The 14,853-nt window shown below is 38.0% G+C and overlaps 1 protein-coding gene across 2 annotated transcripts; it reads right to left on the reverse strand.

Annotated features, from left to right (window-relative positions):
• Positions 1–911: 911 nt before the first annotated feature.
• LOC142195301 (serine/threonine-protein phosphatase with EF-hands 2-like) lies at positions 912–13,578 on the reverse strand. 2 transcript variants are annotated; one of them, XM_075264955.1, is made up of 5 exons: positions 13,436–13,578; positions 5,688–5,808; positions 4,566–4,583; positions 1,727–1,750; positions 912–1,171 (listed from the first exon to the last, which is right to left on the reverse strand). In XM_075264955.1, exons 2-5 carry the CDS (start codon positions 5,749–5,751, stop codon positions 993–995), a joined length of 285 nt encoding a protein of 94 aa, XP_075121056.1. In that variant the 5' UTR covers positions 5,752–5,808; positions 13,436–13,578; the 3' UTR covers positions 912–992. The 2 variants fall into 2 exon arrangements, with proteins under 2 accessions (XP_075121056.1, XP_075121051.1); XM_075264950.1 differs by having other exon boundaries at positions 1,727–1,753.
• Positions 13,579–14,853: the final 1,275 nt, after the last annotated feature.

The following is a 14,853-nucleotide window of genomic DNA, read 5'->3' on the forward strand; positions in this document are numbered from 1 at the left end:
CCTTACTTTCCCTTCTCCAAGGCTGTACCCCTTCTTGAATGTAGCTTTTGAAAGATGTGTCACTATGAATATGAAACACAGCCTGAATGAGACTACGGATCTACTCTAGTAATCCGGGATCAAGGGGTTGTTGTTGACAAGATTAAAGGCTGCTAATGAATCATACCTGGAAATCTAGGTCATCAAAGCATTAATAAGGCTTATTGATAAGTAAATGTTATACTCATCGGAATATAAAATCTGCAAAATATAATCATCTGAAAGTGACGGAATCTAAGCATCGTCTCTACCAGTTATTTCCAAATTCTCTGTGAGAGTTAGGGTGCTGTTACATATCTGTGTTTTGCAATAGAAGTCATGCACGCATTTCCTGAAAATACCCAGGTGTTTTCCACTTTTGCTCTTTGTTAGTCATTTGGTGTAGAAAATGGTGCACGTGTTAATGCAAATGAAAACAGGACATGCAATGGCAGTTAGGCTGAGGCCCCAGATTGCAGAAAAGCTGCTTTTTACTGTTGCAGATTTTGCTGCGGTTTTTGAACCAAAGCCAGGAGTGGGTTGACATGCTCTCTGAAGCTCTATTCATAGGTAACCAAAATTGGTATTAGGCTGCCTCCAGCCCTTCCATACAGAATAAGTAGAGCAGCAGGACACATACTTGGCCAAACATTCCTCTGGAAGAACCAGACCACAATTTCTGGGATTGTTGGGGGATCCAGCAGTTAGACCCCCACCAGTTATGACGTTATCCCAGTTCTATTGAGAGGAGATAACTTCATTACTTGGTACAACAATTTTAAGATAGGAAATGAGAATCAGACTGATGGCGGCTGTAGTCTCAGTACTCCTGCTGATCAGTTTTAAGGGGCGTGTGTGTTTACCATGCACTGCTGTCTCTTCATTGATCACATCAGTTTGTCTACCTGCATGCCATCTACTTAGCAATGAAAGTGCAAGGCATTACACCACCAATCTGATATTGATGACCTATCCTAACAACAGGCCATCAATATTGTAATAATAAATAGAATAGAATCCATTACCTTGATTTGGTCCTGCTCTCCAGTGTACTCTATTGATTGAAAGATACTCCATGTGCATCTCCTTCTCACTTCTAACTGGGCGACATAGCGACGATACCATCGTTGTATTAACACGGCTGATTTGAAAGCTTTGAAAAGGAGTATATAGACATTGGTGTTACAAATAATTTCTTGAAAAGAACCTGAAAATTCTCCTGATATGTCTGTTTTAGAAACTGATAGTGAATTATCACTTTTTATAACTCTTTGATTTTTTTTTTTTAAATGTAGATTGTGAGCCCCATATAGGGTTCACAATGTACATTTTTTTTTGTGCTATCAGTATTTCTTTGTAGAATGGGAGGAAATCCATGCAAACACGGGGAGAACATACAAACTCCTTGCAGATGTTGTTCCTGGCAGGATTCAAACCCAGGACTCCAGCGCTAACCACTGCCCCATAATATGCAGTGTATTTTGTCACAGCATTTCTGCCACAGCCAAAATGCTACACGTACACAATGTGGTACCCCTTGTTTTGAAAAAAATGTGGAGCAGGGCTTGATAAATATGATGCAATCATAAATCTACCTCAATTGTGTACTGTATTTTTATTATATGACTGAAATTGTCAGATAGAATTATTATTTGTGAATTATCTCTTTGTTGAACACTTTTGTATGTAAGAGAAAGACAAGATTTACCTGTTCCAGCTGGTGCTATTGGACCTGCTATGTAATAAATGAAAATGAAATGAGCAATATTTCTAAATTCAGTATTGAGATATACATCTATTATATTAATCAGAAATAGGCCATACAAGGACCTTAAAAGCCCTTAAGAACACTAACACAAGAAACTATCCTAACTGAAGGGTGTATCTCTAGCCAGTTATTAAATACAAGGGTTAAAGTCACATTCACATGATAATTATGAAGGTTCAAAATACAAAAATACCAAGTTCACAGACACACACGTAAAGAGAATAAAGTGCATTTACACAAAGAGATAATACAGCTATAATGAAAGAGACAAAATAAGCCATAAGCCACAAACATATACAAACTAATGCGCTTGTCACCACAAAACCTCAATGGTCCATAAATCTCATATGCAGAAAAATAATAATGTAAGGCAAAGGGGGGCAGGAAATGGCGATGCAGAGGCTCATGGGTAGATCTCACATATGGTCAATCTACATAGCAATAATTAAAAAAGCCCACTACCACCAAAATCACTCCTATATGTTGTTGTAGAGGTTATTAGTGGTGTGGTGAACATACCTTGGCCACACAGTAGTGGTCAGCTTGTGCACTTGATCCAGCCTCTAATGTACAGACAAAATACAGCAGCAATCCAGCACTTTGTTAAAAGCTATCAATTTATTACTTAACTATTAATCCATATAAACACAAAATCCCTGTATACAAGCAGAATAGCAGAAACATAAAGAATCCATGCCCTGGGGAGCACCAGCTAATGCATTTCAGGAGGTAGATATGCCAGAAGCAAGTATAAGACAAACTCTCTGCACCTAAATGAAACACTATACTGTGCAAAATGTTTAGGAAAAAAATAAATAAATAAATATATATATATATATATATATATATATATATATATGGCACAAATAAAAACTTAAAGGGGTTGTCTATGACACAGCAAAGTTGGGCATTGATAGTCTCTTAAACCAGCCATGATTAAGAGAGTTACCCTCTCGAAACCTGCCGGCGTTTAACAGCTAGTATCGCTGTTTTTTTTTTAATGTACACCTTGCTATACCACCCATTGCCTGTGATTTTCAATTTTTAATCGTCACCAATAAAGTGGAGTTCACTTTTTAAAGAAGGACGCGCTGGATGTCTTTTTTCCTTGTCTATACCATCCTATGGATAGGTCATCAGTATCCAACTTTGCTGGGTCATGGAAAACCCCTTTAAAGACTAGAGACAAAACTTTGCTTTTACTTCTTTATACAAGATGACATCAGTAGGATAGTTCCTCTCTGGGTGGCCAGTATTTGGCATGAATATTCAAAATGCCCCCATGATCAACAGACCACACTAACAATGCTCCCTGCAATGGACACATTTGATGGATTAGCTGAGTCTCTAATATACTCCTGCAATCAACGTTAAAGGGGTATTTCCATGTACATAATCATTCCTATATTTGTAGATAATTAAAAGTTAGACATTTTTGCAAATATAAGTAATTAAAAATTCTGCAGCGTTATAAAGCTTTTCTCTAACTTTCTTAGTGGTGAAAGTCTTTTATCTTGATCGGTTGCCATGGATACGACCACTAATGCAGACACTTTCTATGGTCTGGGACTTGTCAGGAACCCGGCCATGATTTTCTTATTGTCGCTGGGTTTATCAGGCAGGGACACCACATGTATCAGAAGATATCCCGGCCTCAATAAGGACATCATGGCTGATTTTCTGACCTTAGAAAGTTTCTGCATTGGTGGTCGTATCCATGGCAACCGATCAAGATAAAAGACTGTCACCACTAAGAAAGTTAGAGAAAATCTTTAAAACTCTGCAGAATTTTTAATTACTTATATTTGCAAAAATGTTTAACTTTTAATCATCTACAAATTAAAAAATAATTATGTAGCTGGGAATACCCTTTTAAGCTTTCTGGTAGTGCAGTTTATTACTATGTGCTGATAATAAGACATGGTTATAGCTTAAGACTGGTAGATGGGATGGATTCTATATGTCCCTGCTATACTGCTTGTATACATGGATTTTAATAGCTTACTAATAAAATTATGGACTTTTAACAAAGTGCTGGATCTGTGTTATATCTGTACTTTTTTGTGTGAAAGTAGAATCTTGTTCCTGAGAAAGTTGTAATAGATTTGCAAATTAGGTGTTCAGTCAGCATTTCCCCCTAACGCTAGGTTCACACCTGCGTTCAGCCTTCCGTTCTGTGCTTTCCGTCTTCTGCATGCCAGAAGTCGGAAAGCTCAGACCGGGTCTGGCCGTGAGCGGCGGTGAGCGTTTTATGCTCTCCGCCGCGAAACCGGATTTTTTTATCCGGACACAGAGTACTGCATGTCCGACTCTGTGTCCGGATTAGAAAACCCGGTTTCGCGGCGGAGAGCCTAAAATGCTCACCGCCGCTCACGGCCGGACATCTCTCTCACCCATTCAAATGAATGGGTGAGAGAGTCTCCTGCAGGTTTCCGTCTCCTGCTCTGTTTTAGGCAGGAAACGGAAACCTGAACTACGGAGACCCGAACGCAGATGTGAACGAACCCTAACCTGAGGATTTTCAGGTCCCAATGCTCAGCACCCACAGATTAAAACTGGTGCTCCAGGACATGTAGCCACACTCCAGGGGCACTGAACAGCTTGTTCACATACAGAATAAAGGTAAGTTTTCTTGGCAACAAAATTGTACTTTGACACACAAGTATGTTCAATATACCAACGACAACCCTTTCCAAAATGGTTTTGGTGGTGGTAAACTTCCTTTGAAAAGCATTGTTTTATGTTGTATATCTAGGAATAATAATCATAAGAAAAGCACCTTGTGGTAGAGAATGAGCTTTGGAATAATAAGAAAAAAAGAAGGTTAGAATAAATATATCTTCATGCTAGCTGAATAGCATGTAAATGTAATTAAATGTATAGTAAGTAGAAATATTTACAATACATTTTACTATTAATGGAATGGTTTAAAGTAATTTTTTTGAAATCACAAACAGGTCCATTGTAAGATACATCACATCATATTCACATCTGCCATACCATCTCATAAAACGTTTAGGCAATAAGCACTCTGGGGAAATAACTGGCATTTATTAGAATTTATATTCTTTAATAATCAAGGTTAGAGCCAAAGCAGAAACACAGAATGTGATGTAGGAGTCTGCTCTGATCACGGGCATTTTAGGCGAGGATCTACCCGCAAAGTAAAAAAAAATAAAAAATTTAAAATTGCCCCTGGGGCCAGTTCCCACCAGCCCCATTGCAGACCTGCTCCTGCTCAGCCAAATCACAGGAGCCAGCCTGTTCCCATAGCAGTCTGGAACCTTCTGAAGACTTACAGGTCTGCAATAGGGATATTACTATTGAGGCTAGTCTATAACCAGCCTCAATAGTAACATAGTGCAACTTGTATACAGCTGTATTGCAGTCTACGGGATTTGCAATGAAACAATTGCAGGTTCAAGCCCTGTGAACGGAAAAATAGAAAAGTTATGGGCTTCAAAGTTGAAAACGAGAAGAAAGGGATGATATTGAATCATTTATACCTTTAACATATTTAAAGAATACTCAAGAGCGAAGTTTTTTTTGTATTAGAAAAAAACTAAATACAAGAACATTGGGGCAAAATATGAAATTAGTAGGGGAAGATCAGAAGCAATGTCAGGAAATATTACTTCATTGAAAGTGTACTTGAGGCTTGAATATCTGGTATCTATGTTTCTATGGAAACTTTAGACCCATCTATCCCCAGAAAATTGGCAAACAGTTTTGGGGATCATTCTGATTAGCCTACAGATGTGAGATAAGCAATGATGTTACTTTCACTACACTTAGGTATATAGGCTACTGTCCGTTTATCACTTTTCAACACTGTTCCAATTCTTCATTAAAAGCCCATGGTAATCTGATGGATTCAGGTATCAAAAGCTTTCAAACTTACCTTTTTTAGACTTGCGTATGGACTGGTTGTTGTTAGTTGAGCTAGTGGATGTCCCACATCCCATGATGCACAGCTTGTCATGCAATTATCCAGTTATTACTGTAGTATATATTTATGCATTCTAAGTAAGAAAGAAAGTATTATTCTTAGTTCTTATTCTTACTAGTAGTGGCAATAGCAATGATCCCATCTTTACCATTCTATAAACAGACAAAAATATATACTTAAAAGAGGCACTGCAGTAAAAAATAAAAATTGAAAAGTGAGTCTGTGTGTAGTGTATTTCACTGTATAACTTACTGACAGTCTTGTAAAGTTTTGTGTTCACCTGCAGAGCACAAACATAATCTCTGCTCCTCTGACACACACAATGTTTTCTGTATGAAATAGAGGCTAAACTTAAAATGTTATAACATTGACCCTTTCCTCATATTCACTGTAATGGAAACAGTGGATGTTAGGTATTTGAATTTGGTGTTTCCTCTGTATTATACATTGTCTACCAATAAGTATTTGGACACCCATGCAAAGGCAAGTGAAGATATCTGCGGTCCTGATGTATAGTACAGACCAAAAGTTAGGACACACCTTCTCATTCAAAGAGTTTTCTGTATTTTCATGACTATGAAAATTGTAGATTCACACTGAAGGCATCAAAACTATGAATTAACACATGTGGAATTATATACTTAACAAAAAAGTGTGAAACAACTGAAAATATGTCTTATATTCTCGGTTCTTCAAAGTAGCCACCTTTTGCTTTGATTCTTGCTTTGCACACTCTTGGCATTCTTTTGATGAGCTTCAAGAGGTAGTCACCTGAAATGGTCTTCCAACGGTCTTGAAGGAGTTCCCAGAGATGCTTAGCACTTCTTGGCCCTTTTGCCTTCACTCTGCGGTCCAGGTCACCCCAAACCATCTCGATTGGGTTCAGGTCTGGTGACTGTGGAGGCCAGGTCATCTGGCATAGCACCTCATCACTCTCCTTCTTGGTCAAATAGCCCTTGCACAGCCTGGAGGTGTGTTTGGGGTCATTGTCCTGTTGAAAAATAAATGATGGTCCAACTAAACGCAAACCGGATGGAATAGCATTCTGCTGTAAGATACTGTGGTAGCCATGCTGGTTCAGTATGCCTTCAATTTTGAATAAATCCCCAACAGTGTCACCAGCAAAGCACCCCCACACCATCACACCTCCTCCTCCATGCTTCATGGTGGGAACCAGGCATGTAGAGTCCATCCGTTCACCTTTTCTGCGTTGGACAAAGACACGGTGGTTGGAACCAAAGATCTCAAATTTGGACTCATCAGACCAAAGCACAGATTTCCACTGGACTAAAGTCCATTCCTTGTGTTCTTCTGGCCAAACAAGTCTCTTCTGCTTGTTGCCTGTCCTTAGCAGTGGTTTTCTAGCAGCTATTTTACCATGAAGGCCTGCTGCACAAAGTCTCCTCTTAACAGTTGTTGTAGAGATGTGTCTGCTGCTAGAACTCTGTGTGGCATTGACCTGCTCTCTAATCTGAGGTGCTGTTAACCTGCGATTTCTGAGGCTGGTGACTCTGATGAACTTATCCTCCACAGCAGAGGTGACTCTTGGTCTTCCTTTCCTGGGGCGGTCCTCATGTGAGCCAGTTCATGAGCCGCTCATGGAGGCTCTACCAACTACTGAATATAAATAAATGTTAAAAAAAAAGTTCAAAAGCAGCGGCAACGTTCTGTGGGTGTGAACATACACCAAATCACTGGATCTCAAACTAGATGATCTGGCATTCAGGTGGTGCTCACTGTTAAACAAATAGTCCAATATAGTGCAAAAAAATAGAAAAAAATCAGGGCACTCACCAGCCAGTAGTAAAATTCACCAAACTTTAATAATCTTCCATAAAAATAGGTACTTGAACAGCATTTACAGACGGGGGTAGGGTAGATGGAATGTAGAAGAAATGAAGCGACGACCGTTTCGTGCTAAATGCACTTCATCAGGCTTCCCAAAATTCAGGTGTCACCAGCCGACATATATACCAGCCGTGGGGCACACCCATATCACCACAAAAATAAATACAATTTAAATACCACAAAAAGCATTTAAAACATGTTAAAACAACTTAACAATACATTACATCATTATACATTAACATTTCTTACTGATTTCTAACTTTATTTCAAACTTTGAAACTTTTTAAACTTTATTAAGCTTTTCATAACCTCTAACAGGCTAAAAGAACCTTTTGCTCTGCTCCTAATAATAGGCGGACTTAAAGGAGAACCGCACTTCTAACACAGACACACAAATGAACACACTACTATGTTCATTCAAAAAACCCGCCAGCATAGTCCATTGAAAACATACTGACTTGACAGCTAATCAAAAAGGGAGCTACTTATTCCCATTATAGGTATAGGCATCAAACCAACATCCATATAAATCGCGGACCAGAATGAGAACTGTATCCAACTATGAAACTCCACCCCTAACCTGTTTAAACCGATGGCCAACAGAGCTCAAAAGAGCTACTTTGACCATTATAAAACCCTAGCTAATCACAAACCAATCACCAAAGGAGCCATTTTACCTATTGTCTAAATATAGATATTGTTATATAGACTTATTACGAACGAGAAAAAGTCCCCACCCATACTAATGTGAGCCAATCACGAAGTAAGCTACAATAACAAAATTCTTAGCATGAGGAATATAGTGTATACGTACATGCGCTACCTCCTTTGCCACTGAATCATAATTCAAAGGAATTACCGCTTAAGATCTTACTAATAAATAGCAATAGACAAATACAAAACTGGCTACATTTACAGAAATACGCTCATGTCCATACGATCATTCAATCCAAGCGGCCCCATAGCTCCTGTACGTAGTATAATTCTACCTTCTTCTTGTAGAAGTTTTGTGCCTCTGTCTCCTCCTCTTGATAATGGAGCTACATGTTTCAGACCGCAAAACAACAAACAATTTGGGTTACCATTATGTGATTCTCTGACATGTTTAATAAATCTGGGTGATCCCTTACCACTGTCTACAGATCTAAAATGCTCTCTTATTCTATGGAAAAGGGGTCTAATTGTCTTCCCTATATAGAATCTTTTACAGGGACATTGGATACAATACACAACATACGTAGTCTGACATGTAAAGAACTGTTTAATCTTAAACTCAATCCCTCCTAGGTTAAGATATTTAGCTCGACTATTAAACTTGCAAAATGAACAGTGTCCACACTGGTGATTGCCCTCTGATTTGACTACATCTAACCATGTGCTCTTCTGAGTCACATAATTACTCCGTACTATCTGATCCTTTATAGTACCACATTTCTTAAATGTAATTAAGGGCCGATTATTTGCCTTTTTTGCCAAAAGAGGATCATTTTCTAATAAATGCCAATTATTGTACAGAGCGCTCCTAATATGACTTGCCAATGGGCTATACCTAAAAGAGAACACAAACCTATTTTGTTCTTTAACTCTATTATTCTGAAATAAGCTATCCCTTTCTACAGTACTAGCTCTTTTATATGCCTTTTCCACAATCGCCCTAGGGTAGCCTCTTTCCTTTAAACGATCTTTCAATTCTTTTGATTGTCTTTCATATTGATCACTCCGATTATTGATTCTTTTTAATCTAACAAACTGACTATATGGCAGTGCCTCCTTTACGTGGCTAGGGTGGAAACTATCAAAGTGTAGCAAAGAATTAGTCGCTGTATTTTTTTGATACACTTGAGTATTAAGTTCACCATTTACTACGTTCAATTGTACGTCCAGAAATTCTAAAGATGTTCCCCCAATTTTATACGTAAAATTCATATTGAACTCATTTTCGTTCAAATACTCAACAAATCGAACAAACTCATCATCAGATGACGTCCAAATGATGAAAATATCATCGATGTATCTCAAATACAATTTTATAGAACTGGCAAAAGAATTTCTAGACGTGAAAATTTTTTCTGACTCAAACATCCCTAAAAAAATATTTGCATAAGTGCAAGAAACAGGGGTCCCCATGGCTGTACCTGTCTGCTGACTGTACCATACATTATCAAAAATGAAACAATTATTATTGAGAACTAGTTTCAAACCGTCTCGGATGAATTCAGTTCTTTTCTTATCTTCACCCGCTAATTCTAATAGATTCACCACTGCATCAATACCTTTTTGGTGAGGGATGCGAGAGTATAAACTCTCTACATTAATTGACATAAGTTTATAATTTGATACCCAATCGATAGAATTAATTATATTCAAAAAATCTTTGGTATCCTGGATAAATGCAGGAATGTTCTTCAAAGTCGGGCGTAACATCCAATCAATAAATTGTGATAATGGCTCAGTGACTGACCCGGTACTAGCCACTATGGGGCGCCCTGGGGGGTTGGTCAACGACTTGTGTATCTTGGGCAAAAAATACCAACACGGTTTTACTGGTTGGTCGATTAACAATTTTTCACCCGTTTTCCTGGAGATAACTCCCTCTTTCACATATGTACGCAAAAAACTAATTACTTTATTTTTAATTTTTTCTGTTGGGTTCCCCTGTAATCTAGAATATGTCTTTGAATCTGACAACTGTCTTGCAGCTTCACTCAAATAATAATTCTTGCTCATAACTACAGTGTTCCCACCTTTATCGGCCTTTTTATATATCAAATGATCTTGATTTTTTAACCATGTTAAAGCTTTTTTTTCTTTTATAGTCAAATTTGGGCGGGGTTTGTTATAAATCAAAGCTTTGACTTCCTTCATGACTGAAGCATGAAACAAGTCAAGACTGCTGCCGGGCGCTATGGGGGGGGTCAAATGATGATGTTACACCTCCTTTAAACAATTCTTCACCGTTACTATTATCTTGAATAACTCCCTCATTCTGTAATAAATGGAGGCTAATTAAAGCTTCTTTCTCCTGTTCAGACCATTCATCGGAAAAAAACCCAATGGACCTATTTCTACAGTTCTATCAACAGGGCTCTGCTCTCTGTGTTCTTTATTATTGGCATACCATTTAAACAAATTCATTTTTCTAATCCCTTTATAAAGGTCAATCTCAAATTCCACGGGGTCAAACTCCTCGGTTAAACCAAAGTTCAAACCCTTTTGCAAAACAGAAATGCAATTTTCATCCAGCATTGTATCAGTTAAATTAACCACTGCAGACAACTGATCTTGAGCATTCGTTAATTCCTCCAGGACACTTGTTTGCGCTTGGTCCCTATTCTTTTTGCCTCCTCGTCCTCGTCTGACACGTTTTGCCCTAAAAAAGTTCTTTTCTCCTTTGGGCCATTCTTAGATGTCAAAAAAAGATTATCAGTTGTTGACGACTGATCATCAGAGGTACTGGAATCAGTTCCTGACGTCCAATAGTCCTTTTGGCGATAGGTCTGTGGTTTACTACGAAAATTGGAGTGGTTTTTAAATTTACGGTTATTCCAATAAGTTTGCCTTTGTTTCTTATTCCTGGAACTAGTTTCATTCATCTTTTCATTCCAATTAAAGATATGCCCACTTTCAAAATCTTGCTTATCTCGTAAAAACTTATCTCGCTTACGCTCCTTGATTTCGGCTTGCGTTAATGTCACTTTTTTATTTATGCGCTTAATAGTGCCGTTGAATGACTCTTCCTTCATTCTAGATTGCAATTCTGATTTAGCCTTAATTCAGTTTCGACTTTTTTATGCTCTTGTTGGTTTTTCTTTAAGACAAGTCGCAATATATTTAAAGAATGCTGAATGTGAAGCTGTTTCCATTCAGCTACAAACTCTACGTCATCCTTATACATGGTGGGTTCTTTATACACTCGTAAACCACGAGGAATACGCTGGCAGGTGTTATACGATTGCAAAGAATTGATAGTCCAAAAAATTCTAGTCTCCCTTTCAGCAAATAAATGTTGTTTTCCATTCTACCACAGGTGTCCAAATACTTATTGGTAGACAGAGTACAGAGGAAAGCAGGTGGCATTGCCCGCACATTACATCCCCTAGTACTTCAGTCAAAGCTTATCAAGGTGCCATTTTCCAGCTGCACATGAGCACTACCATTTTTGGTGCAGATCGCCAAAGCCTGGAAAAGGATCTAGGGCTGGCAATCCATTGCCATAACAGCAAGAAGCCTGCAATAAAAGTGCTGTAATATTGTGCATTGTATTAGTGTTCAGACCCCCTGGCGTTCAAAAAAAAAAAGTAAATAATTGCAAAGTAATAACAAATTACAATCATCCCCTTTTCCCTAGATTAAATATAAAAGTTTGTAAATAGTGAAGTAAAGTGAAAATGAACAGTTTAAAAAACTTACTAAAAAAAAAAAAAGTATTATATTTACTGAATCGCCATTTTTTTAAGCTTTTGAATAGTGGGTGCTTAGACGCATGTGGGAATATCTAACATTAATTTAATGTTGTTTACCTTTGTTTACATTATATATATTTTTTAAATATAAGGGTATGTTCACACACAAAAATCTGCTTCGGGAATTATGAAACTTTTTTTTTGACTGTTTTTTTACAAGATGCTTTTTTCGTTGCATTTTTTTGTCACGTTTTTCGGCGGTGCGATACGAATAGTGGAATATTGAGGTCTACTTGAATCGAATTTTGAATATTTCACTACTCGCTCATCTCTAGTAAGGATCACAGGGAATAATCGAGAAAAAGTGCTCATCAGTCTTTATAATGCTGGTGTCTGCTTTGGGAAAAGGGGGTGTGTTCAATAACATTACATTAGCTTTTATTTCCTTGCTTTATTTCATGCACATGGCTGAATTTCTTCACAATGACTTGTTGAATTGGAGTCATAACCGGAAGCCTATACTCTCCAAAACCAAGTGCTCTCTTGTATAATTAGTAGAGCAATTTAGGATTACATTAATGGTTCTAAAGTTTTTCTGTTTCCATATATTCTTCTTGATTTTGTTTGGGGTGAATCTGCCTGATTTGCCATCTGGAGATCAATGGAGAAAGAGCAATTGTAAAGATTTGCAGAATATTGTAGTATTATATGAGAGTGCATAACCAGCCACACATACATATGTGGTACGTTGTATGTCTAGCGTTGATGAACCTTTATTGTATTTTAGGCAAATCTGTCCAGATATCTCATTATACTTTGCTTTTGCAATTGCTTCAAGATGCCAAAATGAAATGCACAGGCAATTGCTGCCCCCTGACTAGGCCAGTTCACAACCTATACACTATGACGCAATGCCTTAGTGCCTCCATTCTTCTAAATGTATTTACATGGTCCATGAGAAGAAGGACTACATTGAATAGCAGTGTATTAAATACTAGAGAGTCCAGTGAGCGACTAAATATGCCTGAAGTGCCAATCTCAGCACAAGTGTCAGAGGTTGCTGAACCCCGAGCTAGAGGGATTAGCTAGAACTCCCTAGAATTTTCTTCAACTAAACATCTATGGAAAATATATATTTGACAAGACTGTAGGTATAGGGGCTGCAGAGGTAGCAGTCACTCCTGGATTTATGTGCCTGCGGGGGCCCAAAATCCCTGTGCCACATAAGAAGATGCTAGTATTATAACTGGCACATGGTAAATGAAGGCCCTGTTACAAGTTTAACAATGAAGATAAAATGCTTCCAGTTATAATTGAAGTGGGTACCTGAGCATCAGCAGAGAATATAAAACCTAAATCTATAAAACATTATATTTATACATTAAATTATACAAAACTAATATAAAGGTTAATACTAGATTAATAATAATACAAACAGTAACTACATACCTTCCTTTAGGCTTTGGACAGCATTGTTCTTTTCTGCAATAGATCCAGTCCTACATACTGATGTCTATGTATCTGGAGGTTGTAAAACCAATCTGACCCAGGAAAGCTCATAATTAATGTAGCCAATGTCTCTTCTACACAGTAACAGGCATCCAGAGAGACAAAGCACAGGTTGTTTTTTTTCACAAAACTGTATGACTGTGTTATCCCACGTGATACTTAAGACACTGAAAGGATCTGTAATGGATTAGGATTATACAAGATTCTGAAACAAATACTCTGCAGACTTTTCCTTAATAGCTAGGTAACCCACAGAGTGCAGTCAGGTTTAAAACGAGGGAATAGATGAAAACAAAGGCGAAATCTGCAAACATTAGGTCATCTGTTCAGAACAATTTATCAGATTATATCATATCATTTTATATAAGGTATAGTAAGAAAATGAGAAGAAAGTATTGCTATTTAGGAAGAAATAAACGATTAGCAAGTAAATGTTGGAATCTTTTTGTAAATGTTTCCAGTATCAATCTTGAAATCTATACATGAAATCTATAGGTGTTTAGGGATTTTTTTCTTTAGAAATGTTTGGTAGATCACTACAGGGGGGTCATAATACAAAGGGGTACAATCACATATAGTCAAAGAGGGATTCTGAATAGAGAGACCTTGGAACAAAAGGGGGCACAATTAATGTGTGGGCAACACTGGCAGGGGATGGGAATGATAGGAAATTTGTATGCAGACACATATTGAGAACACCAGGGTCCATAAAGCCTTTAGTTATGCCCCTGTACCACAGGTTACAATATTTTTTTAAACATACCAAGGTCTTTTTTGGGCCATTGAAAATTGAAAGCACATTCAAGATACAATGTCAGACAGTGACGATCTCTAACATCTGTTTTGGCTTAAGATCTATTATAGCATGAGTACAAATCTAATACACAACTTTTATTACTGAACTAAATGTCCTGCACCGCTTTTTACCTGTGCCTTGATGGACTATAGAACACCAGGTGGGTCGGGGGGGGGGGGGGGGGGGGCTGTCCACTTTCATTTTATAGTATGCTGTACGTTCAGTACAGATCCTGAGGGGCCTGTTGCCTATATAAAAAGTAATTTACAGTTTCTAGAAGGTTTATCTGATTTTGATATGTAAAGTATTGCTTTAAAGAGGACCTTTCATCACTTGGGGCCCATGCGGTTTTATATACCGCTAGAAAGCCGACAGTGCGCTGAATTCCGCACACTGTCAACTTTCACGATCAGTGCTGGTACCATAGCTCTTCCCCATCAGAAGGGTGTTCCTGACAGTCAGTCAGGAACGCTCTTCCTCACAGCAGCGCCTATAGCACTGTACTGTGAGAGCGGTGAGGAATGCGTTCCTCACCGCTCTCACACTACAGCACTATAGGAAC

This window comes from Leptodactylus fuscus, chromosome 1 (genome assembly GCF_031893055.1).
Source record: "Leptodactylus fuscus isolate aLepFus1 chromosome 1, aLepFus1.hap2, whole genome shotgun sequence".
NCBI classification, from domain to species: Eukaryota; Metazoa; Chordata; class Amphibia; order Anura; family Leptodactylidae; genus Leptodactylus; species Leptodactylus fuscus.

Bases quoted from the DNA above. Each gene is read 5' to 3' on its own strand.
- LOC142195301 (XM_075264950.1), bottom strand. From the start codon at position 5,751: ATGGGATGTGGGACATCCACTAGCTCAACTAACAACAACCAGTCCATA. The intron at 1,172-1,726 runs GTAAATCTTGTC...TCCTTTTCAAAG, and splicing joins AATAGCACCAGCTGGAACAG to CTTTCAAATCAGCCGTGTTA.